At 38.5% G+C, this 26,425-nt stretch overlaps 1 protein-coding gene across 2 annotated transcripts in view; it reads right to left on the reverse strand.

Annotated features, from left to right (window-relative positions):
• The window catches only part of POU1F1 (POU class 1 homeobox 1), a 91,983-nt gene that overhangs the window by 53,822 nt on the left and 11,736 nt on the right, over positions 1-26,425 (reverse strand). Inside the window, exon 2 of one of the 2 annotated variants that reach the window (XM_053704564.1) lies at positions 7,055-7,060. The exons of the other annotated variant lie outside the window; for it this stretch is intronic. Coding sequence (XP_053560539.1) covers positions 7,055-7,060 — 6 coding nt within the window. The remainder of the gene's footprint in view (positions 1-7,054; positions 7,061-26,425) is intronic. 2 annotated transcript variants of the gene reach the window in all.

Genomic DNA, 26,425 nt, shown 5'->3' on the forward strand with positions numbered 1-26,425 from the left:
CAACCCAGTATTAAGATGTGCACCCTGAGTTAGTGAAATAATAATCATGATACGCTTACCAGTAATTAATATATACATCTGATCCTTCTGTATAGTTCAAGATCGATGTTTAGTGGATATACTTTATATCAATAAAGGGTTATAAAATGGAAGCATTGCATTGGACCCCACAATATAACCAACGTACTTCAATAATTTGTTTCACTTTTTATTCATTATGTTGACCTGTCACACTGGGAGATTGATAACTATCTGCCAGATTATGAGTTTTGTGTTAGCCTTAAATCGCAGCGTTGAGAGGTCCCAATCCTGCTTTTTTTCTAACGCTGGTATTACAAGTTTGGCAGGTAGAGGCTCATCGCTCACTTTTCTTCCGCGACTCGAGGCTACCGCAAATCCCCTTACGTCAATTGCGTATCCTATCTTTTCTATGGGATTTGCCTAACGCCGGTATTACGAGTCTTGGAAGAAGTGAGCGGTAGACCCTCTCCTGTCCAGACTCCTACCGCATATAAAAGTAAGTATTTAAGAGTTTTATGGGCTAACGCCGGAACATAAAGCTCTTAACTAAAGTGCTACAAAGTACACTAACACCCATAAACTATCTATTAACCCCTAAACCGAGGCCCCCCCACATCGCAAACACTATAATAAAAATTATTAACCCCTAATCTGCCGACTGGACATCGCCGCCACCTACATTATACCTATGAACCCCTAATCTGCTGCCCCGAACATCGCCGACACCTACATTATATTTATTAATCCTTAATCTGCCGCCCCCAACGTCACCGCCACCTAACTACAATTATTAACCCCTAATCTGCCGACCGGACATCGCCGCCACTATAATAAATACATTGACCCCTAAACCGCCGCACTCCCACCTCGCAAACACTATAAAATGTGTTATTAACCCCTAATCTGCCGTCCCTAACATCGCCGCCACCTACCTACAATTATTAACCCCTAATCTGCCATCCCCAACGTCGCCACTACTATATTAAATGTATTAACCCCGAAACCTAAGTCTACCTCTAACACCCCCCTAACTTAAATCTATTTTTAAGAAATCGAAATAAAATTACTATAATTAAAAATATTATTCCTATTTAAAACTAAATACTTACCTATAAAATAAACCCTAAACTAGCTACAATATAACTAATAGTTACATTGTAGCTATTTTAGGATTTATTTTTATTTTACAGGCAACTTTGTATTTATTTTAACTAGGCACAATAGTTATTAAATAGTTATTAACTATTTAATAGCTACCTAGCTAAAATAAATACACAAGTACCTGTAAAATAAATCCTAACCTAAGTTACAATTACACCTAACACTACACTATCATTAAATAAATTACCTAAACTACCTACAATTAATTACAATTAAATACAATAAACTAAATTACGAAATAAACAAACACTAAAATACGAGAATTTTTTTTTTTACAGAAAATACAAAAATAAAAGAAGTTTAAACTAATTACACCTAATCTAATCTCCCTAATAAAATAAAAAAGCCCCCCAAAATAATAAAATTCCCTACCCTACACTAAATTACAAATAGCCCTTAAAAGGGCCTTTTGCGGGGCATTGCCCCAAAGTAACCAGCTCTTTTACCAGCCCTTAAAAGGGCTTTTTGCGGGGCATTGCCCCAAAGTAATCAGCTCTTTTACCTGTAAAAAAAAGAATACAATACCCCCCCAACATTACAACCCACCACCCACACACCCCTACTCTAAAACCCAACCGATCCCCCCTTAAATAAACCTAACACTACCACATTGAAGATCACCCTACCTTGAACCGTCTTCACCCAGCTGGGCACCACTGGTCATCCGATGGGGCAGAAGAAGACATCTGGACTGGAAGACATCTTCATCCAAGCGGCATCTTCTATCTTCATCCATCCAACGAGGACCGGCTCCATCTTGAAGACCTCCGGAGCGGAACATCCTTCTCGGCCGACGGCTACCCGACGAATGGCTGGTCCTTTAAATGACATCATCCAAGATGGCGTCCCTCGAATTCCTATCGGATTCAGCCAATCGGAATTAAGGCAGGAAAAATCAGATTGGCTGATTGGATCAGCCAATAGAATTGACCTCGCATTCTATTGGCTGATCCAATCAGATTAGGGGTTAATAATATAATGTAGGTGGCGACGATGTCGGGGGCGGCGGATTAGGGGTTAATAAGTGTAAGATTAGGGGTGTTTAGACTCGGGGTTCATGTTAGGGTGTTAGGTGCAGACATAAATTTCATTTCCCCATAGGAAACAATGGGGCTGCATTAGAAGCTGAACGCTGCTGTTTTGGAGGTGTTAGGTTTTTTTACAGCCAGCTCAGCCCCATTGTTTCCTATGGGGAAATTGTGCACAAGCACGTTTTAGCCAGCTCACCGCTGACTTAAGCAACGCTGGTATTCCAGTGAGATGTGGAGCTAAATTTGCTCAACGCTCACTTTTCTGAGGCTAACGCAGTCATTCAAAAAACTTGTAATAACAGCGTTGTCTTAAGTGAGCGCTGGAAAAAAAAAAGGCTCGTTAGCACCGCACGGCTTTACTGACAAATCTCGTAATCTAGCCATATGTGTTTGACATGAATGTAATAAACACAGTACCGTTATATAAATCTATGTAATAATGCATAATTAGACTTCTCATGGTGTGCACATTGTTTTATATATTTTCATTCATGTACTCGCTAAGACTTTTCCCCTTCTGTTATGGTTAAACATACGCAGCATACACCACACTCATGCATGAGAATAAACACTATGACGAGTATGACAAATACTACAAGGAGGTGTGTCAGATGAAACAAAGCACTGAGTGGCTACATAAGATTGCTAAGCGGTCCAACTACTAAACACCCCGAGTTAAAAGTAAACAAAAGCCAGGATTGGCTAATTGAAGGGTGTTTACTAGAAACCACTAACGATTGGTTGAATATGGTTATAGCAGGGTTTAAAAAGACGCGAGTATAGGCATTCGGCTTGTCAACTAATCTCTGCATTTTTCACATTGAAAAAGGCCCAGGCACAAGGGCAGAAACGCGTTTTTGTGCAAGCACTATTTTGAGAATAAATTCTGTTTAAGTTGATCTTTAATTTTAATCTAGACCGCTGTTCTTAGCTGCCCCTGTCACCTGAAGCTGACGATTCCAGCTATCGGCCAGGAACAAAGGGGGGCAGCTTCCAGCAGTCTAGTTTTAAGTTGTTTGGAGTCTGGAGTTTGCTGTTATTGGGGGTAGCTATTGGTCACAAGTATTTCACCTAAACCTTTTTAATCATTAATAATAAAGATGACTTTTTACACAATTAATTTTCTATATAGCTGAATAGATACAGCATATTTACCAATTATCCCAGTATATATAGCTGCAATTAGCAGCATACCATACACACACTTTTTAGGAAAGAGTGCTAATTAATCCCTTCTTTTCCCATATCTTTCCCTTTCCCAATATTTAATTATTATAAATTTAAAGGGACCGTGAAGTCTAAATTAAACTTAAATGTATTGGATAGATCATGTAATTTTAAACAACTTTCCAATGTACTTCTATTATCAATTTTGCTAAGTTTTGTTGGTATCCTTTGTTAAAGAGTAATCGTAGGTGAGCTCAGGAGCATGCATGTGTCTTTAGCTATTTAGCAGAAGTGTTTTCAACAATTTTTATAGCAATGTTAGAAGCTTAGAAACGTGCACGTGTCTTTAGCGCTCTATGGCAGCAGTGTTTGCAAATGTGGACAACATTGCTATAAACATTGTTGCAAACGTTGCTGCTAGATGGCTGAAGATACGTGCACGCTCCTGAGGTTACCTTGAATTACTCAAAAGAACTACTAGGGAAGGGTGCACACAGATGTGTGTAATTACTTAAGTAATGCTTCCATGCTAACAGTCCCAAAACAATAGATATCACTTAAAAAGATAGAGTTCTATAACAATTATAAGAACCAAAGAAGGACAAGGCTGCACTGGATTTCACATTAAACCAAACGTTTTATTAAGAGGTGGAAAGACACAGAGTCTGCCTTCACCGAAATAGCTAATATAATGTACCAGATAAAAAGTGAACCAGATGATCGTACATCACATATATATGATACAGATTCAAATACACCCCCCTACACACATGCTAGCATGCTACTAAGCCGGCAACCTCACTGTCCATGTTTATTCCGGACACACAGTGTGAAAACACGCTCCAGTTGAAAAAGACACAATTACCGTCCCTTTACTTTCTTTTGATCTGGGCCCTGAAGTGTAAAAACACACTCTGGTAAGAACAGGTAAGTCCGGTCCCATATATGTCAAACAGGACTGAAGTAAACTTGAGGCGACTGAAGTAAACTTGAGACTTGACCAATCTGTTACCCAGCAGTGTCAGGATATCTACCTTCACTTGTATGATTCTTGGGGCAGGTGCTTAGATGGCTACAGATTACCTCCGTGATCCTGTCATGCCGGTGTGGGTCTTCACTTGTTATAAAATAGGTAGAGATTAATCCTATGTGTAGGTACAATCAGAGCAGTTTCACTATGTTGGCGTCTCCTTCCAAGCTGCAAATTACAATCCACACATTACGCGTTTTGCCCCTCCCCCTACTGGGTTGGACTTAGGGCTTCGTCAGATGTATGATGTTACCACATCCAGTGGTTTTTAAATACCATTACTGTTACAATGTAATGCATCCCTTATCACTTTGTCTTAAAGGGACATGGCACCATTCATTAAAGAGACACTGTACCCAAAAATTTTCTTTCGTGATTCAGATTGAGCATGACATTTTAAGCAACTTTCTAATTTTCTCCTATTATCAAATTTTCTTCATTCTCTTGGTATCTTTATTTGAAATGCAAGAATGAAAGTTTAGATGCCGGCCCATTTTTGGTGAACAACCTGGATTGTCCTTGCTGATTGGTGGATAAATTCATCCACCAATAAAAAAATGCTGTCCAGAGTACTGAAACCAAAAAAAAGCTTAGATGCCTTCTTTTTCAAATAATGATAGCAAGAGAATGAAGAAAATTTGATAATAGGAGTAAATTAGAAAGTTGCTTAAAATTGCATGCTCAATCTGAATCACAAATTTTTTTTTGGGTACAGTGTCCCTTTAATATATATCTGGTACTACACTTTATATATACATGTGCGCTCTAATGCACTTAAGAGGTGACACCCATTCGTGGCTTAAATATTTACATATGATGAGATCAGCATATTATACAGTCTATCCTTGAATAAAAAAAACGATGTGAGGAAATCCTCTCTTTACATTGTACCTCACATCTCGTATTTCAATAAATCTAGTATGTATATTTATACATTTACATTGAAAAAATCAACAATTTAAAAATCACAAAAAGCAGGCATAGACATTACCTTGAATTACTCTTTAACAAAGGATACCAAAAGAACAAAGCAAAATTGATAATATAAGTAAATTGGAAAGTTGTTTAAAATTTCATGCTGTAGACGCCTGTTCCGGAGGAGGAACTTAGCACAGGTGGCTGAGTGTTGTGCTCCAGTCCCACAGCCTTTGGTGGTGAATCCACGTGCCTGGCCCTGAGGAATTGGGGTAGCTGCTTGGACTAGCAAGACTTAACGCTACCGGAACATAGAACAGTGGAACTCCCTCCCACTGTACTGGGATCCTTCAACCCTGAATAAATCTCCATTTCATCTACAAATAAACATCTAATTTAAGACAGGTATATAACTATAAAAAATTTTTTTTTTTTAATATCTCTCCCTCCCTCCTCCGTGACTCTACGCGAAAAGGAACAAAGAAACAAGGGTATGCAAAGGTGCGCTGCACCAAACGGAGAAAGCCCGTCTCTTTTCCTGATTACCCCCTGGATCTCAGTAAATATTCCACTCACCTACCCTGCCGTTGCAGGGAGCAGCGTTGTCCACTGCGATTGGAGCGGATATTTGCTCTCCTGCTCTTGCTTCCCTGGTGGCTCTGAGTGGGGCCATGTGATTGGCTCCCTCCTACCCCACCGGTGCTGCGAGGGAGGGGGTGAGCTCGATGAGGAGTTGATCCCAGGACTGGACAGGCCAATGGGCCCTGGTGTTGCTGCTGGAGAGCCTTGGGTGGATAGTCAACAGCTGTAGTCCTCCTCCCCCACCGTTGCTGCAAGGGTGGAGGCGGGCTCGTTGAGGACTGCGCTACAGGTCTACAGAGTGCGGGGAAAACGCTATATCCAAGGAGGTGAGTGTTATAAAGAGGTGCCTCTGGACGCCTGTTTTTCAGCTATTATGGTCGTAAAAAGGGGAAGCTCTAAAAAGTCACAAAAGTAATTGAGAAGGGGAGAGAATTGGAACATATGGCAGCCTGACCGGGTGGTCTAATTCAGGTTTTACCGCTATCTAAACAAAGTTATAAATTTAATCCACGGAGGCTGCTTTGTGAAAGGAAGGAGGGTGGGGAGGAGAAGAAAGAATAAGCCTTAGTTGGTAACAGAAGAAACTGCTAAACTGTTGCGATTTAACTGGAACAATGTGTAAAAATAGGGAAAAGAGATAAAAGAGGACAACTTGACCCTGTGCAATCCGCTTTGAGTGAAGGCTAATTTTAAAAGATGAGACTCACACACTAAACTTCCTACACATTCTGTGGATGATAAATGGAATAGAGCACTATATTTTGGCTTCTAAATGCATGTGCTATTGATCCAGAAGTAATTGCTTGCTTTGCCTTTCTCTATCCTCTCTGCGCAAAAGAGTCTAAGAAACTGAAAATACTTTTTGTTTTTGTTCACACCGATTAAATTAATAAAGGGTTGCTTCTTTTCAGTAATAGCTGATGGTGTGTTTTCTCTATTGACTTATAAAAGATTTATATGGATGTTGTTTTTGCTTATAGAGCTAGGGTTGCCAGCTGTCTTCCACAAAAATACAGGACACTCTGACAATGACTGGGCACACCCCCCCAAAAATTTTTTTATTATTATTAATCCCGCCATCTATAGCTCTTCAAAAGTGAGCAGTCATTCTACACCTTGGCTACCAGTAACAAATACATAATTTTACCTGTGACTGACATGCAAACAGAAATTATTTGACCCCCTCCATTGCCCCTCACTTCTAAACGAAATATTTTTCTGTGACCAGCTATTGACAGACATAAATGAGCTTCTACAGTGATTATAATCACTGTGTAGAATGTTGTGGGGTGAGAGTTCTAGATTCCGAAGGATACCCTTCAGCCTCTCTGGGTCATTGAGAAAGCAAAATAGTTCAATTACATGGAAAGCTGTCAAATTAAATAATAAAAAGAACATTCCAAAGGTTTACACATTTCAAGGAGAGTAACCATTTAACTGAATATCCTTTTTTAAAAAAAAATACAACATGCATTTCCCTTTATGGCTTTGGATTTGTTATATAGAGTGATCAAGTGTACAGAACACTGGGATAAAAAGCAGTGACTTGCAGCTTCTAACTTTTTTTTTAGAACATGGCTTTTAAAGGGACATGAAACACAATATTTTTCTTTCATGATTTAGGTAGAACATACAATTTTAAATAGCTTTCCAGTTTGCTTCTATTATCTAATTTACTTCATTCTCTTGGTATCATTTGTTGAAGTAGCAGCAATGCACTACTGGTTGCTGACTGAACACATGGGTGAGCCAATGACAATCATTATATATATATATATATATATATATATATATATATGCAGCCACCAATCAGCACCTAGAACCTAGGTTGTTTGCTACGCCTGAGCTTACCTAGATAAACCTTTCAGCAAAGTATAACAATAGAAGGAAGAAAATTAAATAAAAGTAAAGTGTAAAGATGTGCAAAATTGTATGTTCTGTCTAAATCATAAGTCTAATTATTACTTTACTGTCCCTTTAATTTATATCTTTATATATTGTTTGATGGAGAATAGAAGGCTGGAGAATATAAGATGATTATTATTTATTGGATTGATAGCAGTGTACTCCTAAAGGGTCTTGCAATACTTTATTAACCCAAGTATTAAAAATCATATTGCACTGTTCAGTCAGTTGCAGCTACCTCACAGTCCATTAATTTGAACTGTAAAGTCTAAAATGAAAGTATGTCTCTTTAAATACACTTTATTCACACTCATGTAATTCCCCAGCATTCTTCTAAAAGTTGTAAAGGAAAGGACTGAGAATTAAAACTAGTACTGGGATGCAGTTTCTTAGGCTGCGTTCGGGCAGCGCTCCACGCGAACTGGAACTCGCTTGGAGCGTTTTTCTCACACTTGCAAGTGAGATGGCTGGCGTTTTTTGAGCGCTCTGGTAACGTAAGTCCCAGCGCTTCCAGTGTGCTGGAAAAGCTGGGACTTTTCAGAGCAAGCTCAGACGCTTGGAAACATGGCAGCCTCCACACGTGTTGCTGTGGAGGCTGCCATGTTTTTATACATATAATATGATTTTTCGTGTGCTCTAGAGAATGTAGCCCATTTCTTTTCACTTCATACGTAGCGTATGAAGTGAAAAGAAATGGGCTACATTATCTAGAGCACACAAAAAAATCATATTATATGTATATAAACACAAAGACCTGACGTTCAAGCATTGTGTATTTCCCTCACGGGGTGGGCTGGCGATCGTTGTGTGGGCAGGTTAGAGATGTGTGGGCGGGGTTCTGGGAATTGCCGATTTTGATCCCCGGAGCCAAGAATGATTTCCCCAGTCTCTTGGCAAACATCGCAACTCTGACCCACCCTTATTAAGTGCTTAGTGCAGGATAAGCTACAGGGGCTGAGCTGAGAGCAGCTGAATGGAGGTGGGTCAGAGTTACGATGTTTGCGAAGAGACTGGGGAATTCATTCTTGGCAGGCAGCTACACTACAAGGGAGCTTAGTAAAAACGTTCGCATGCACAGTCCATTATTGTGCAGCAGATCACATTGCGCATGCAAACGTTTTTTCGAAGCTCCCTTGCTTGTGACATCACCTAGCGCCACGTCATCGCTGGGAGTGAAGCGCCTCCACTACCTCCTGAGCGCTGCCCGAACGTGGCCTTAATGTGATTCTTAAGAGCTGTCACTAGAACCAAATAGCATAGATGCAGCTAGACATACTGTTAAACATCCTTTACAGTAATGTTGGAATGGTTTCCCTGTATATGATTCTATTTTTTTCCATTAAAAATTAACAAAAATCAAAGTGATAATTTGCTGCTCCATGTACATACCTTACATGCTGTTCACACAGCCCCTCTCTGCTACACAACCTGATCTGTGTTTGATTGCAAGTGGCTGGCAGTGTAAAGTGCAATCAGAACTCGGCTTATTCACCTAACTAGCATCTCTTCTGCTATGAGTGACACCTAGCGGCAGCTTTTGGAACTGCAATGTATACTTAATAAAAAAAAAAGTGTCCGTTTTTTTTCTTCAGATTTTAATGGACATCTGGTGAAAAAAACAGGCCCCAAGGGAAGTAATACATAGAGTATAAGCTTGATAATTTCTTACGCCTAGATTTAGAGTAGCCGTCAAAACCAGCTTTAGAGGCTCCTAACGCTGGTTTTTACTGCCCGCTGGTATTTGGAGTCAGTCATTAAAGGGTCTAACGCTCACTTTGCAGCCGCGACTTTTCCATACCGCAGATCCCCCTACGACAATTGCGTATCCTATCTTTTCAATGGTATCTTTCTAACGCTGGTATTTAGAGTCTTGGCTGAAGTGAGCTTTAGAACTCTAACGACAAAACTCCAGCCGCAGAAAAAAACCAGGAGTTAAGAGCTTTTTGGGCTAACGCCGGTTCATAAAGCTCTTAACTACTGTGCTCTAAAGTACACTAACACCCATAAACTACCTATGTACCCCTAAACCGAGGCCCCCCCACATCGCCGCCACTCGATTAAATTTTTTAACCCCTAATCTGCCGACCGCACATCGCCGCCACTTACGTTATACTTATGTACCCCTAATCTGCTGCCCCTAACACCGCAGACCCCTATATTATATTTATTAACCCCTAATCTGCCCCCTCAACGTCGCCGACACCTACCTACACTTATTAACCCCTAATCTGCCGACCGGACCACGCCGCTACTATAATAAATGTATTAACCCCTAAAGCTAAGTCTAACACTAACACCCCCCTAAGTTAAATATAATTTAAATCTAACGAAATAAATTAACTCTTATCAAATAAATTATTCCTATTTAAAGCTAAATACTTACCTGTAAAATAAACCCTAATATAGAAACAATATAAATTATAATTATATTGTAGCTATTTTAGGATTAATATTTATTTTACAGGCAACTTTGTAATTATTTTAACCAGGTACAATAGCTATTAAATAGTTAAGAACTATTTAATAGCTACCTAGTTAAAATAATTACAAAATTACCTGTAAAATAAATCCTAACCTAAGTTACAATTAAACCTAACACTACACTATCAATAAATTACTTAAATAAAATACCTACAATTATCTACAATTAAACCTAACACTACACTATCAATAAATTAATTACATACAATACCTACAATTAAATACAATTAAATAAACTAACTAAAGTACAAAAAATAAAAAAGAACTAAGTTACAAAAAATAAAAAAATATTTACAAACATTAGAAAAATATTACAAGAATTTTAAACTAATTATACCTACTCTAATCCCCCTAATAAAATAACAAAGCCCCCCAAAATAAAAAAATGCCCTACCCTATTCTAAAATTAAAATAGAAAAGGTCTTTTACCTTACCAGCCCTTAAAAGGGCCATTTGCGGGGCATGCCCCAAAGAATTCAGCTCTTTTGCCTGTAAAAAAAACCATACAATACCCCCCCCAACATTACAACCCACCACCCACATACCCCTAATCTAACCCAAACCCCCCTTAAATAAACCTAACACTAAGCCCCTGAAGATCTCCCTACCTTGTCTTCACCACACCGGGTCCCGATCGGTCCAGAAGAGCCTCCAAAATCTTCATCCAAGCTCAAGCGGGGGCTGAAGAGTGATGTCCATCCTCCGGCTGAAGTCTGGATCCAAGCGGCGGCTAAAGAATTCCATCTTCGGGCAGAAGTCTTCATCCTATCCGGGCAGAAGAGTCGATCCGGACCGGCAAACATCTTCATCCAAGCCGCATCTTCTATGTTCTTCCATCCGATGACGACCGGCTCCATCTTGAAGACCTCCGGCGCAGATCCATCCTCTTCTTCCGACGACTAGACGACGAATGAAGGTTCCTTTAAGGGACGTCATCCAAGATGGCGTCCCTCGAATTCCGATTGGCTGATAGGATTCTATCAGCCAATCGGAATTAAGGTAGGAAAATTCTTATTGGCTGATGGAATCAGCCAATCAGAATCAAGTTCAATCCGATTGGCTGATCCGATCAGCCAATCAGATTGAGCTTGCATTCTATTGGCTGATCGGAACAAGAAGAGGATGGATCCGCTTCGGAGGTGTTCAAGATGGAGCCGCTTGTCATCGCTTGGAAGAAGATGGTTGTCGGTCCGGATCTACTCTTCTGCCCGGATAGGATGAAGACTTTGGAGCCTCTTCTGGACCTCTTCAGCCTCCGCTTGATAGAAGACTTCAGCCGGATGATGGATCTCCAGCCCCCGCTTGGGCTTGGATGAAGACTGGAGCGATCAGTGATACCTGGCATGGTGAAGACAAGGTAGGAAGATCTTCAGGGGCTTAGTGTTAGGTTTATTTAAGGGGGGTTTGGGTTAGATTAGGGGTATGTGGGTGGTGGGTTGTAATGTTGGGGGGGGTATTGTATGTTTTTTTTTACAGGCAAAAGAGCTGAATTCTTTGGGGTATGCCCCGCAAAAGGCCCTTTTAAGGGCTGGTAAGGTAAAAGAGCTTTTCTATTTTAATTTTAGAATAGGGTAGGGCATTTTTTTATTTTGGGGGGCTTTGTTATTTTATTAGGGGGCTTAGAGTAGGTGTAATTAGATTAAAAATGTTGTAATATTTTTATTATGTTTGTAATTAATTTTTTTATTTTTAGTAACTTAGCTTTTTTTATTTTTTGTACTTTAGTTAGTTTATTTAATTGTATTTATTTGTAAGTATTTTATTTAATTAATTTATTGATAGTGTAGTGTTAGGTTTAATTGTAGATAATTGTAGGTATTTTATTTAATTAATTTATTGATAGTGTAGTGTTAGGTGTTAGGTTTAATTGTAACTTAGGTTAGGATTTATTTTACAGGTAATTTTGTAATTATTTTAACTAGGTAGCTATTAAATAGTTCTTAACTATTTAATAGCTATTGTACCTGGTTAAAATAAATACAAAGTTGCCTGTAAAATAAATATAAATCCTAAAATAGCTACAATATAATTATAATTTATATTGTAGATATATTAGTGTTTATTTTACAGGTAAGTATTTAGCTTTAAATAGGAATAATTTATTTAATAAGAGTTAATTTATTTAGTTAGATTTAAATTATATTTAATTTAGGGGGGTGTTAGGGTTAGGGTTAGACTTAGCTTTAGGGGTTAAAAAATTTATTAGAGTAGCGGTGAGGTCCGGTCGGCAGATTAGGGGTTAATACTTGAAGTTAGGTGTCGGCGATGTTAGGGAGGGCAGATTAGGGGTTAATACTATTTATTATAGGGTTAGTGAGGCAGATTAGGGGTTAATACATTTATTATAGTAGCGGTGAGGTCCGGTCGGCAGATTAGGGGTTAATAATTGTAGGTAGGTGGAGGCGACGTTGTGGGGGCAGATTAGGGGTTAATAAATATAATATAGGGGTTGAGGGTGTTAGGGGCAGCAGATTAGGGGTACATAGGTATAATGTAGGTTGCAGCGGTGTACGGAGCGGCAGATTATGGGTTAAAAAAATATGCAGGTGTCAGCGATAGCGGGGGCGGCAGATTAGGGGTTAATAAGTGTAAGGTTAGGGGTGTTTAGACTCGGGGTACATGTTAGGGTGTTAGGTGCAGACTTTGGAAGTGTTTCCGCATAGGAAACAATGGGGCTGCGTTAGGAGCTGAACGCTGCTTTTTTACAGGTGTTAGGTTTTTTTTCAGCTCAAACTGCCCCATTGTTTCCTATGGGGATATCGTGCACGAGCACGTTTTTGAAGCTGGCCGCGTCCGTAAGCACCGCTGGTATTGAGAGTTGCAGTGGCGGTAAATTATGCTCTACGCTCCCTTTTTGGAGCCTAATGCAGCCATTCTGTGAACTCTAAATACCAGCGGTATTTAAAAGGTGCGGGGGAAAAAAAGCATGCGTTAGCTACGCGGGTCGTTACCGACAAAACTCTAAATCTAGCCGTTAGTAATTAAGGAAAAATCTTTTTTTTTTTTTTTTCTTTCTCTTTTTATTTCCCTGCATGCTTTCTAACCAATTATTTCTGTTTATTCATATTGGCAAACTAACCAACATGTTGCTGTTATACAGGGAGTGCAGAATTATTAGGCAAATGAGTATTTTGACCACATCATCCTCTTTACGCATGTTGTCTTACTACAAGCTGTATAGGCTCGAAAGCCTACTACCAATTAAGCATATTAGGTGATGTGCATCTCTGTAATGAGAAGGGGTGTGGTCTAATGACATCAACACCCTATATCAGGTGTGCATAATTATTAGGCAACTTCCTTTCCTTTGGCAAAATGGGTCAAAAGAAGGACTTGACAGGCTCAGAAAAGTAAAAAATAGTGAGATATCTTGCAGAGGGATGCAGCACTCTTAAAATTGCAAAGCTTCTGAAGCGTGATCATCGAACAATTAAGCGTTTCATTCAAAATAGTCAACAGGGTCGCAAGAAGCGTGTGGAAAAACCAAGGCGCAAAATAACTGCCCATGAACTGAGAAAAGTCAAGCGTGCAGCTGCCAAGATGCCACTTGCCACCAGTTTGGCCATATTTCAGAGCTGCAACATCACTGGAGTGCCCAAAAGCACAAGGTGTGAATACTCAGAGAGATGGCCAAGGTAAGAAAGGCTGAAAGACGACCACCACTGAACAAGACACACAAGCTGAAACGTCAAGACTGGGCCAAGAAATATCTCAAGACTGATTTTTCTAAAGTTTTATGGACTGATGAAATGAGAGTGAGTCTTGATGGGCCAGATGGATGGGCCCGTGGCTGGATTGGTAAAGGGCAGAGAGCTCCAGTCCGACTCAGACGCCAGCAAGGTGGAGGTGGAGTACTGGTTTGGGCTGGTATCATCAAAGTTGAGCTTGTGGGGCCTTTTCGGGTTGAGGATGGAGTCAAGCTCAACTCCCAGTCCTACTGCCAGTTTCTGAAAGACACCTTCTTCAAGCAGTGGTACAGGAAGAAGTCTGCATCCTTCAAGAAAAACATGATTTTCATGCAGGACAATGCTCCATCACACGCGTCCAAGTACTCCACAGCGTGGCTGGCAAGAAAGGGTATAAAAGAAGAAAATCTAATGACATGGCCTCCTTGTTCACCTGATCTGAACCCCATTGAGAACCTGTGGTCCATCATCAAATGTGAGATTTACAAGGAGGGAAAACAGTACACCTCTCTGAACAGTGTCTGGGAGGCTGTGGTTGCTGCTGCACGCAATGTTGATGGTGAACAGATCAAAACACTGACAGAATCCATGGATGGCAGGCTTTTGAGAATCCTTGCAAAGAAAGGTGGCTATATTGGTCACTGATTTGTTTTTGTTTTGTTTTTGAATGTCAGAAATGTATATTTGTGAATGTTGAGATGTTATATTGGTTTCACTGGTAAAAATAAATAATTGAAATGGGTATATATTTGTTTTTTGTTAAGTTGCCTAATAATTATGCACAGTAATAGTCACCTGCACACACAGATATCCCCCTAAAATAGCTAAAACTAAAAACAAACTAAAAACTACTTCCAAATATATTCAGCTTTGATATTAATGAGTTTTTTGGGTTCATTGAGAACATGGTTGTTGTTCAATAATAAAATTAATCCTCAAAAATACAACTTGCCTAATAATTCTGCACTCCCTGTATATGTAAGATATTGTCTTGCTTGAATAGATATACAGGTACTAGAGCAGGTTTTTTCTAACATATAGAATATACTCTGTCAAAAGATAATTTAACCTACCTAAAATCTTCTTAAAAAATAGGAAATATTAGGCTCTGTTTGCTATTGTTAATTAATCATTAATTATTTTTCTCTTTTCCTATATGTTTTAGTTTCTTATATGCTAAGGGACACAGAGTCTTAGGTTTAGGAAGATAAACATTGCAGACAGCATATCTTGGTTTCAGCTCACAGGATTGCTGTTATAAGTACTTTTTTATACTTAAAACACAAAAAGACACATTCAGCACTAAGAGACTTAAAACCCATCTTAACTGGTTGCTAAGGGAACTCTAAATACAGTATTGGAATTAGTAGATCTGTCGCTATCATTTTGCTATTGATGGACTAAATAGTCTTAATAAAACTCACCTTATCACACACACTTAAGTAATCTTTTAGTTTCACAGACCCCCCTGTGGGCTAAGTTTTAACTCACTTGAGTTTTCAATTCACTTGAATCTCCATAAACTTACCTTCCCTTTCCCTTTTTTTTTTTTCTTACACTTGCTTTCAAATTCACATATTCACTTCTTCACTCCCTTTTTCTTTTTTTTTCTTTTCTCTTTTGCACCAAATATCTGTCATATGGACAGATTCTTAAACACCTCCCTTAAGACTACCTCTCCTAATATGGCAGGCAGACACAAAGATAAAAAAATGAAAGGAACCTTAGACCCTGCAAATGAGGCCTTTAATATTCAAAATTTGGTTACTCATATTTCAGAGGCATTAACCCCTAAATTTGACATCTTAAAATCTGAACTAAGACAATATATTGCTGTGTTAACTCAAGAAGTTAGACAATTTTCGAACAGAATACAGGAGGTTGAACAAAGAGTCTCAGATCTTGAGGACCTTACTAACTCCTGCAGTTCTAGCATAGAGGAAGCAAACAAAAAGATTAAAAAAATGCAGATAAGATTAGAAGACCTCGAGAACCGGTCATGTAGAAACAATATTAGAATCATTGGCATACCCGAGGGTAAAAAATACGAAAACCTAACTTTATTTATCACAGAAACTCTAGCTCATATCCTTGAGATGCCTAGTACTCAAATAATAATTGAGAGAGCTCACAGAATAGGTCCACCTCCGATAAATAATAAAATTAACAATAGACCCAGACCGGTAATCGCACGGTTCTTAAACTACTTGGATAAAATTAAGATACTTCAACAATTTAAGAAAAAACAACCAATTAGCATTGAGGGAGCTAAAATCCTTCTATTTCAAGATTTTTCAATGGAGACTTCTACAAAAAGAAGAGAGCTAGCGCCAATTTGTACTAAATTGATACAAAAAGGGTACAGGGCAACATTATTATACCCATCAAAACTTAAGGTAATTGTCAGAGATAATGTGTACCTATATGACAATGCTCAAGAAGCTGAAAAATTCCTTAATGAAATAGTCTCCGTAGTACAAATAGGTTGCTGATGGGTGGACTTGAATTACGAATATAACAGAATCTAATTTCTTTTTCTTTTTTTTTATGGCCTCCTATAGGCAAAAAATGTTTTTCAATAAAATAATTCAGACTCTGGAAGATGATTATTCCTGGGTTGAAGGAGATGAGGAGGTGATCCCTCCTCTAGTTTTCAAATTGAAATATTGTTTATTTTTGTTAATGGTTGTTACTTGTGGAGTCCTCCCCCTCCCCCTTTTTTCCCCTCTCTCTCCTCCCTCCCTCCCCTCTTTTTTCCTCTCACTCTATCATAGTTGTTGGCTATAGATAGATGATAAAGCTACTCGATAAATTCAAGGTAGTATCATGGAACATTGGGGGCATTTCGTCCCCCATTAAAAGGAAAGCTATTATCTGCTATTATCTCTCATGTGAGGAAAATGCAAGCAGACCTAATATTTTTACAAGAAACACATCTAAATATGGAAGAAATAATAAAAATGAAGGGCTCTTGGATTAGAGAAGTAATTGCCTCACCTAGTGTGGGGAGGAAGAGAGGGGTAGCCATCCTGGTTGGTAAGAGAATAGAATCTGAAATAATACATTCCAGAAGGAAGATTTGTAATGCTGAAAATCAAAATTCAAAATCAATTGTTTACCTTATGCAATATATATGCACCCAATGTCTTAGATTATGCATTCTGGAATTTATTACAATCTAATATACTTGCATACTCAGAAGGACACCTGATAATAGGGGGAGATTTTAATATGGCCCCACAATCACCCCTGGACAGACTTCGGCAAAATAGTAAACAAATAAAACATAAAAGGGATAACTTAGAAACAAAGCTGTTTAAAAATATGTCAAAACTTAATGGTAAAAGATATTTGGAGGATTCAGAATCCCGATATACGGGACTACACACGTTTATCCAAAGCACACAAAACACTATCTAGAATAGACCTATTTTTAATTGATGAACGACTAGGTACAACAAAAATTCATGCAGGAATAACATCTATTGTCTTGTCTGAACATTCACCCATTTTTTTGGGAAATACAATTAAACCACTTTAAAAATACCTCTGCTTGGTTTGCATTTCCATACCATTTGGTCAATGACCTAAAATTTTAGAAACACTTAATTGACAAATTTAAAGAATATATTCACTTTAACTCAGAATATGCGGTTAGGTCCGAAGTTTTTTGGGGAGCAGCTAAAGCAGTTTTGAGAGGAGAAATAATAGCATATGCGGCTACAATATCAAAGAAACTTAAAAAAAAGGGAGAAAGAGGCTACTCACGTTGTGGTCAACTCATACAGTCGCTATCTCTTGCAGAAAACATCATTTAATTGGGCTAAATATATCAAAGCCAAAAGTGAGAGAGATGCCTTGACACTAATTCTAGAAACACAGAGAGAACTGAGGTTCCAGGCTAGAATGTACCGGTTTGGAAATAAAAGTGGTAAACTATTAGCCAAACTAGTCAAAGGAGAAAGAAAGTCCCCCCTGATTGATAAAATTGAACATGAAGGAAAGACACTTGTAAACCTAGAAGACATTTCAGAGGCATTTACAAAATATTATAAGGATGTATATTCTGCAAGAGATGGTGACGAAGACCAGTCTGCGGAATTCTGGAGCAGTATAAACTTCCCCACAGTCCCGACAGAAATAAATACTAGTTTAAATAGCCCAATTTCAAAAGAGGAAATTAGAAAGACGATTTCTGAGTTACCTCTGAACAAAGTAGCAGGCCCTGATGGGATCCCTAATGAGATATACAAGATACTAATTGAAGAAATAGTTTCACACTTATGCAATCTTTATAATGACTTCTATATAAATGGTAAAAATATACCAATTAGTTTTTCTGCTTCATATACAACCTTACTCCTTAAGGGAGGTAAAGACCCTATACATAAGGGATCCTATCGACCTATAGCTCTTCTGAATTCAGAGTACAAGATCCTTGCTTCAATTCTAGCACGTAGACTTCAAAGTGGCCTTCCACATATCATCCACACCGATCAAGCAGGGTTTATTTAACATCGAAATTCCGCTTCTAAAATACGTGAAGTTCTGCTAACAACAGAATACTTTCAAATCCGAGAGGGGGGGATGGAGGGCAGTACGGATCTTGCATTAATCGCAATTGATGTGGCGAAAGCCTTTGACTCAGTCTATTTTTGCCACAGGTTCACTTCTTTAGCTAAATTTGGGTTCAAAGACAACTTCCTCAATTTTATAAAAAAATTATATAAATGTCCTCAAACGAGATTAATAGTCAAAAATTCTTTATCTTCTGAAATCGAAATTGAAAGGGGAACGTGACAAGGCTGCTCTCTATCCCCCTTCTCTTTGATATAGCCATTGAATCTTTAGCGTTAAAGATTAGACAATGCCTTGAAGGTATTAGAATAGGTAAACACGAATTGAAAATCGCGCTATATGTGGACGACATACTTCTTTATATAGCAAACACAAAGATAAATATATCTAAACTTTTAAGTATAGTTACTCAATATAGTTCTTTCTCTGGGTATAGAATAATTGAGTCCAAGTCTGAGATATATTGGCTCAGAAAAAATATGCATTCAATACAGAATAGTCTGTTTAAGGTGGTTTCTGAGTCCTTCAAATACCTAGGAATTACAATACCAATTAAATCTGATGATCTATACAGAATTAATATAACGCCAATTCTGACAAATATGTATGAAAAAATGAAAGTTTGGCAAAATCTACCAATATCATTATCTGGTAGAATTGCACTATATAAAATGATCCTTCTTCCAAAACTTTTATATGTTTTACAAAATACTCCAATAATTGTCTATGAAAGAGATATTCGCCTACTTAATAGAGCAGTCAGAAGGTTCATATGGCAAGGGAAGAGATCCAAGATCTCCTTAAATAAACTGTCCCTAGCGAAAGAATTTGGAGGATTAGCCCTCCCGGATATCAGACAATATAATCTGGTCTTTTTAGCCCGAACAGTGACAGACTGGTTTCATTCTAAAAATGATGTGTCAAATATACTGCTAGTGGAAAATGTCTGTCATCCATTTCATCCAATAGGGTTGGCTCATTGCGAACCTAAACCACTACCCTCGGAAATTAAAAAGCTTAAAACCATGCTAAACCCCATAAAAGCATGGTGGAAAATTGGGGCTCTGCTTAAAAGCAAATGCAATGTCTCTCAATACTTACCAATTGAGGGGAACCCAAAATTTCAGCCAGGCTTGAATTTGGTCATTTTTGACAACTGGTCTCAGCTTGGACTCAAAAGAGTCCAGCAACTTGTTAAGATGGAATTAAATAGTATTAAAACATTTGAAGAACTGAAAAATGAATTTCAGCTTCCCAATAAGGAGTTTTATGCATATTTGCAAATTAGACACTATGTCACGGACCTGGCCAGGGAAATAGGCTTGTCCTGGACCTTGGGAAAATTGGAAAACTGGTTGATATTGATTAAAAATGGCCATATGTCAATAACTCCCTGTTATTCACTCCTTAGCACCAGTAAAGGAACTCCCTTGCTAGAACAGATGGCGATAGATTGGAACAGGCTGATTGCCTCTGATTTATTAGACCCTAAATTTATTCAAAAATCCATTAGCAAAGTGAATCAGGCCACTATATCTGCCACCTGCAGAGAAGCGCATGTTAAGGTTCTGCACAGAGCATATTTTACTCCAGAGAAAGGTTACAAAATACACAATTTGAATTATAGTAAATGTCCAAAATGCTCCCTTGAAGCGGCAAATTTAATACATATGATCTGGAATTACCCTAAAATTAGGCAATTTTGGTACAAACTAGAATTTTGGCTCAATGGCAACCTGGAGGCTACCCCTCTAACTCTTACACTGATACAGATTATAGTTTGTATAACACAAAGTGGAAAACAGCACCCTCAGGAAAAACTAATTATTCTTACAATTCTAGCAGCTAGATATTTGTTATTTAAAGGTTGGAAGAAACAAAAGCTCCCTACAATCTCAGAAGTTAGAAATCATCTAAAGAAACAATATATGATAGAGCAGAGAGATACTAACATTAATAATGAAGAAGATATCAAAAAAATTCTTTTGAAATGTTTCGCTTTCATCAAAGGATACTCAACAACTGAAATAGAGTTGATGATCTTTCCATTTAGGAATTCAGAATTAGTACTGCTTGACGCATGGTAGGGAGAGAGAGATGGGGGAGAGAGGATACAACCCTTCCTCTCCTCCCCCTTCCCCTTCTTTTTTCCCCTCCCCTCTTTTTTTTTTCTTTGTTAGATTAATTATGATTGTTGTTGGACTCTGTGTGTACAACAAGAAAATCCAGCAATCTGACATTGGAAAACAGAATTGTGTTATTTAACTTAAGAGTAGAATTGGATATATGTGTTTTCAAGCTTTGTAATTTTTTTCTTTTTTGTTTTATGTGAAATATTGCTGTTAATAAAAAAACTATTTTTAAAAAAATGTCATGCTGTATCTAAATCACAAGAGTTTAATTTTGACTTTATTGTCCCTTTAAGATTCCAAATTTAATACCTTCCATTTTCTTTCAAAGATTGTTACATTTTTTTGAAGATCATATTCAAAATTGTGTGTGAGAAAATATCTGGCAGATAGAAAACCACAATCACACTTAAGGACCCCGATATTCAAAGCATTGTCTATATTTTCTAAAAAAGGGGACAGACCCACAAAGTGCCGGCAAGTTGCAATGTATCTCCCTTAGGATATAATGTCTATGTCAGCTAAACATCACTGACATTGCCACTTCTTGGTACTTTCAGCGGGCGGGGAGGCCATAATTGAAGTGTTCCTACACAGTGCCAAAAGTGCACTCACTGAAACCAAACACGGTTTCTGTGTTGGAACACTTAAAATAATGCCTGTGTGATCTTACTTTCCCTAAACCTAAATAACTGCCTCACATTGGAATGTCTCGCCATCTTCTTTCTTGAACCCGGCCAGGGTGGTTCATCTTCATGCATCTTCTTCCTCCACTTCATTGGGGAAGTCTTCATCCATCTTCCACCTGATGTCTCTTCTTATCTTCTTTTCTTCTCATCTTCTGATCTTCCATCCATGACGTCCTCTTAATGCGGTCACCTGCCGCACACTTAATTTTGAATGCGATGTACCACCTTATATAGGGGTACCCTTGAATTGCTATTGACTGATTTTTAAACCAAATTCAAATCAGCCAATAGAAAAAGCTTTTATTCTATTGACCGATTTGAATTTGGCTAAGAAAATCAACCAGGAATTATTCAAGGATACACTTATGTACCTCAGATTCAAAATTCAGTGTGCAGCAGATGACTGAAGGATGAGGACTTTGTGGACAGAAGATCAGACGATGAAAAGATAAGAAGATGCATCGGGTGAAAGATGGATAAAGACTTCCCCAGTGGAGCAGAGGAAGAAGATGGATGAAGATGGACCACCACAACCGGGATCAAGAAAGAAGATGGACTGCCACTGCCGAGATTAAGAAAGAAGATTGACCACCGCTGCTGGGTCAAGAAAGAAGATAGACCATTACTGCTGGGATAGTAGAGGAGCAACACAGTTGGTGACCATGTTGGAGCCTTATTCAAGTTTGGTGAATACCTTATTTGGGGTTTAGTGCTAGGCTTTGTTTGGGTGGTGTTTTTTACTTTTAAGAATAGAGTTTTTTTTTCTTTTCCTTGGGTAGCAAAATATCTAAATGCCCTTCTTAGAGCAATACTTAACCAAATGCCCTTTTCAGGTCAACCTTTAGACAGCAAATGTGCTAAATGCCCTTCTAAGGGCCATGTCCAGCCTAATACCCTTTTCAGGGAAATGCTTGGAGTAGGTTTTGTTAGATAGCCTTTTTTTGAGGGGGGTTACTTGTACTGTAGGTTGGTTTGTGTTTTTTTTCAAGAAAAAGAGCTGTGACACTTTAAGGCAATGCCCTACAAAAAGCCTTTCTAAGGGCTATAGTTTAGTTTAGTGTCAGTTTAGGTGATTTTATTGTTCGTGTATATTAGTTTTTGGTAACTTGGGGGGGGGTTAGCTTAGAGAGGAGGGGATTTAGGAGTTAGGTAGTTAAATAGTGTAGGGATAGTTTGTGTTCGTGGATTGTGGTGGTGTAGGGGTTAATAGGTTAGGGGGTATTGGCAATAAAGGTTTAAGTAGTGTAGGCGATCTTTGCAGTGGGTTATAATTGGTATAGGAATTAATAGGTTAGGATGTTTATTGCGGTGAGCTATTGGAGGTTTAGGGGTTAATAGGTTAGAAAGTTTATTGCGATGGGCTATTGGTGATATGGCGTTAATAGGTTAGGAATTGTATTGCAGTGGGCTATAGGTGGTTTAGGGCTAAAGCAGGGTATGGTTAGTTTGTGGTGGTGAGTAATGGCAGTTTAGGGGTACATAGGTATAGTTATTAGGCTCGGTGCTATATATTTAAAAGGGATCCTTTACATTGCCAATGTCGGTGCCGATGCTGCTTGGAATATTTCACCAGCATCGTCACTCATTACCATGTATAGTAAAAGTCCCCTCAGCAATGCTGCCTTTAGAGTAATGTCGGCACTTTTGAATATTTCGCCAGCATTCTCACCATCGTATTGGATCCTTTTTTAATATATCACTTTCGATCATTGGGGCCAAAGTGAGAACAGTTTAATTAGCAGAAACAATATAGCTACTAGACATGATCACATTTTGCAATTCCGATTATCGCCACGGGTAGCAGCGTTAAGCTGTTTTTGGAGCTGGATATATTCATTTTTGATTTGCACTTAAATATTGAATTATTAGGTGAATATATCAAGCTCTGAAAACAACTTTCCAATTTACTTCTATTACTTAATTTGCTTCCTTCTCCTGTTATCCTTTGCTGAAAAGTTTATCTATGTAAGATCAGGAGCAGCAAAGAACCTAGGTTCTAGCTGCTGATTGGTGGCTGCACATATATGCCTATTGCCATTGGCTCACCCATGTGTTCAGTTAAAAAGAAAGGGTAAAATGTTTTTCTTAGGCTTTATTTTCTGACACATATTTACTTGATAAAACAATACAAGTTTAAACTGAAAGTAAGGCTGAAATTTCTATTTCAGCAGATTATTCATTTCCCCTTTGCTTTAAAATAAAACGATGCAACATTTTAAACTGTCAGGTTTGAAAAACTGGTTATTTCTGGCACTCAGTGTACCAGGAAGCTATTTTTAGTGCCTCATCACATGACCGGCTTTACTTTATAACGTTTCTGAAGAAAAAGTTTTTTCTCATTTTCTGGGTGATTAATTGGTATTGGTAAGGCACCTCAATAATTGAGGTGTAGGGTTGCCTGAGGGGTATTTTAGAAGTTTATTTGATGTTTATTAAATATTTTTTCTTAACTTTTCTCACATTATTTTAGCTGGGGATCGATCCTAATTTGTGATAAAATTTAAAGTGTATTTTTCCCTTGGCTTATTTTAATTGAATATTAAAATCTTTAAAACTTATCTGTGCAAGTTTATTTACTGTTTCACAACATGTCTGATATGGAGCAAGAGCCTGCTCTCATGAATTCATGCTTATTATGTTTAGATGCACAAATTGCAGCTCGTATGCAATTTTGTTCTTCATGTGTCAAGAAAACCTTGCAAAATAAAGGTAACATTTTTGAGCCTAATGTCTCTCACGATGATGCTGTTAAAATAATACCTCAGCTTTCTCCTGCTATGTCCAAAGCCTCAATGGCATCACATGCAGTGCCCTGCGGTTCCTCTATAACTCCTAGTGGAGTTTATTTAAAAGCAGATAATTGCTGCCCAGGTATCTGTGGCATTAGCTGCCATTCCCAGATTACAGGGAAAACGCAAGAGGAAATCTAGAAATTCAGAAGGTAAGGTGCCTGTCCTCAGTTTTGTTTCCCAAGTTGCCCTTTCTCATAAGTCTGATGAGGAAGATACATCGGGACTTTCTGAGGGTGAAATCTCAGATTTGGACAGTAAAATTCCTTATTCTGAGGTGGTATCCTTCAGATTTAAGCTTGAAAACCTTTGTGTATTGTTAAAGTTTTAGCTACTTTAGATGACTCCAATACCCCTGTCGTTGTCACTCCTAAGAAATAAAGTAAACTTAAAGGGACAGTCAAGTCCAAAAAAAACTTTCATGTTTCAAATAGGGCATGTCATTTTAAACAACTTTCCAATTTACTTTTATCACCAATTTTGCTTTGTTCTTTTGGTATTCTTAGTTGAAAGCTAGACCTAGGAAGGCTCATATGATAATTGCTAAGCCCTTGAAGGCCGCCTCTAATCACATGCTTTTGTATTTGCTTTTCACAGCAGGGGAGAGCTAGTTCAGGTAAACCCTATAGATAACATTGTGAGCACGCCCGTGAGTTGTGGCAGACACTGCACTAATTGGCTAAAATAAAAGTCAATAGATAATAAATAAAATGTCATGTGATCAGGGGGCTGTCAGAAGATGCTTAGATACAAGTTAATCACAGAGGTAAAAAAGTGTATTATTATAAATGTGTTGGTTATACAAAACTGGGAAATGGGTAATAAAGGGAGTATCTATCTTTTAAAACAACAAAAATTCTGGTGTTGACTGTCCCTTTAATAGTTTCTTTGATGAACCTTTCACTTCTGAGGTTTTTTCTGTGCCGGACCATGCTAGGGAGATTATCTCACAGGAATGGGAGAAAGCAGGGGTGTCTTTTTCCACGTCTCCCATTTTTAAGAAAATTTTCATCAAGGTCTCCAATGGCAACCTACGGTGTGTATTGCCACCGTGACTTATTGGTTCAACTCCTTGTCTGATTCTATTCAAGTAGAGACTTTCTTGGATGAAATTCAAGATAGGATTAAAGCTCTTAAGTTGGCCAATACCTTTATTGCAGATACCATTTTACAGGTTGTTGGACTAGGAGCTAAAACTTCTAGTTTCGCTGTCATAGCCCGCAGGACATTATGGTTGAAATCCTGGTCTGCGGACATTTCCTCTAAGGTCAAGCTTCTGGCGATTCTTTACAAGGGCAAAACCTTGTTTGGACCTGGTTTGGCAGAAATTATCTCTGATATTAAGGGTGGAAAAGGGTATTTTCTACCTCAAGATAAGAAGAATAGGCCTAAAGCATGTCAGAGTAATTTTTGTCCTTTCGTAACTTCAGAGGAAAGCCTTCCCCTTCTTCTTCCAAGCAGAAACAATCCAAGTCTTCTCGGAAAACCAATCAGTATTGGAACAAGGGGAAACATTCAATGAAAACCACAGCTGTTTCCAAATCACCATGAAGGGTTTGCCCTCGATCTGGGATCGGATCAGGTGGGGGGCAAACTTTCTCAGTTCTCTCAAGCCTGGATACGAGATGTCCCAGATCCCTGGACTGTGTACATACGGCTAGATTATGAGTCTTGCGTTAGCCTTAAAAAGCAGCGTTGAGAGGTCCCAACGCTGCTTTTTAACGGCCACTGGTATTACGAGTCAGGCAGGTACAGGTGTACCACTCACTTTTCTTCCACGACTCGAGCTTACCGCAAATCCCCTTACGTAAATTGCGTATCCTATATTTTCAAAGGGACTTGCATAACGCCAGTATTACGAGTCTTGGAAGAAGTGAGCGGTAGACCCTCTCCTGTCAAGACTCCTACCGCTTTTAAAAGTCAGTAGTTAAGAGTTTTATGGGCTAACGCCGGAACATAAAGCTCTTAACTAAAGTGCTAAAAAGTACACTAAAACCCATAAACTACCTATTAACCCCTAAACTGAGCCCCCCCCCCACATCGGAAACACTTAAATAAAATGTTTAACCCCTAATCTGCCGACCGGACATCGCTGCCACTTTAATAAATGTATTAGCCCCTAAACTGCCACTAGTTAAATGTTATTAACGCCTAATCTGCCGTCCCTAACATCGCCAACACCTACCTACATTTATTAACCCCTAATCTTCCGACCCCAATGTCGCCGCTACTATATTAAATTTATTAACCCCTAAACCTAA

Source organism: Bombina bombina, chromosome 3, assembly GCF_027579735.1.
Source record: "Bombina bombina isolate aBomBom1 chromosome 3, aBomBom1.pri, whole genome shotgun sequence".
In the NCBI taxonomy this organism is placed as follows: Eukaryota; Metazoa; Chordata; class Amphibia; order Anura; family Bombinatoridae; genus Bombina; species Bombina bombina.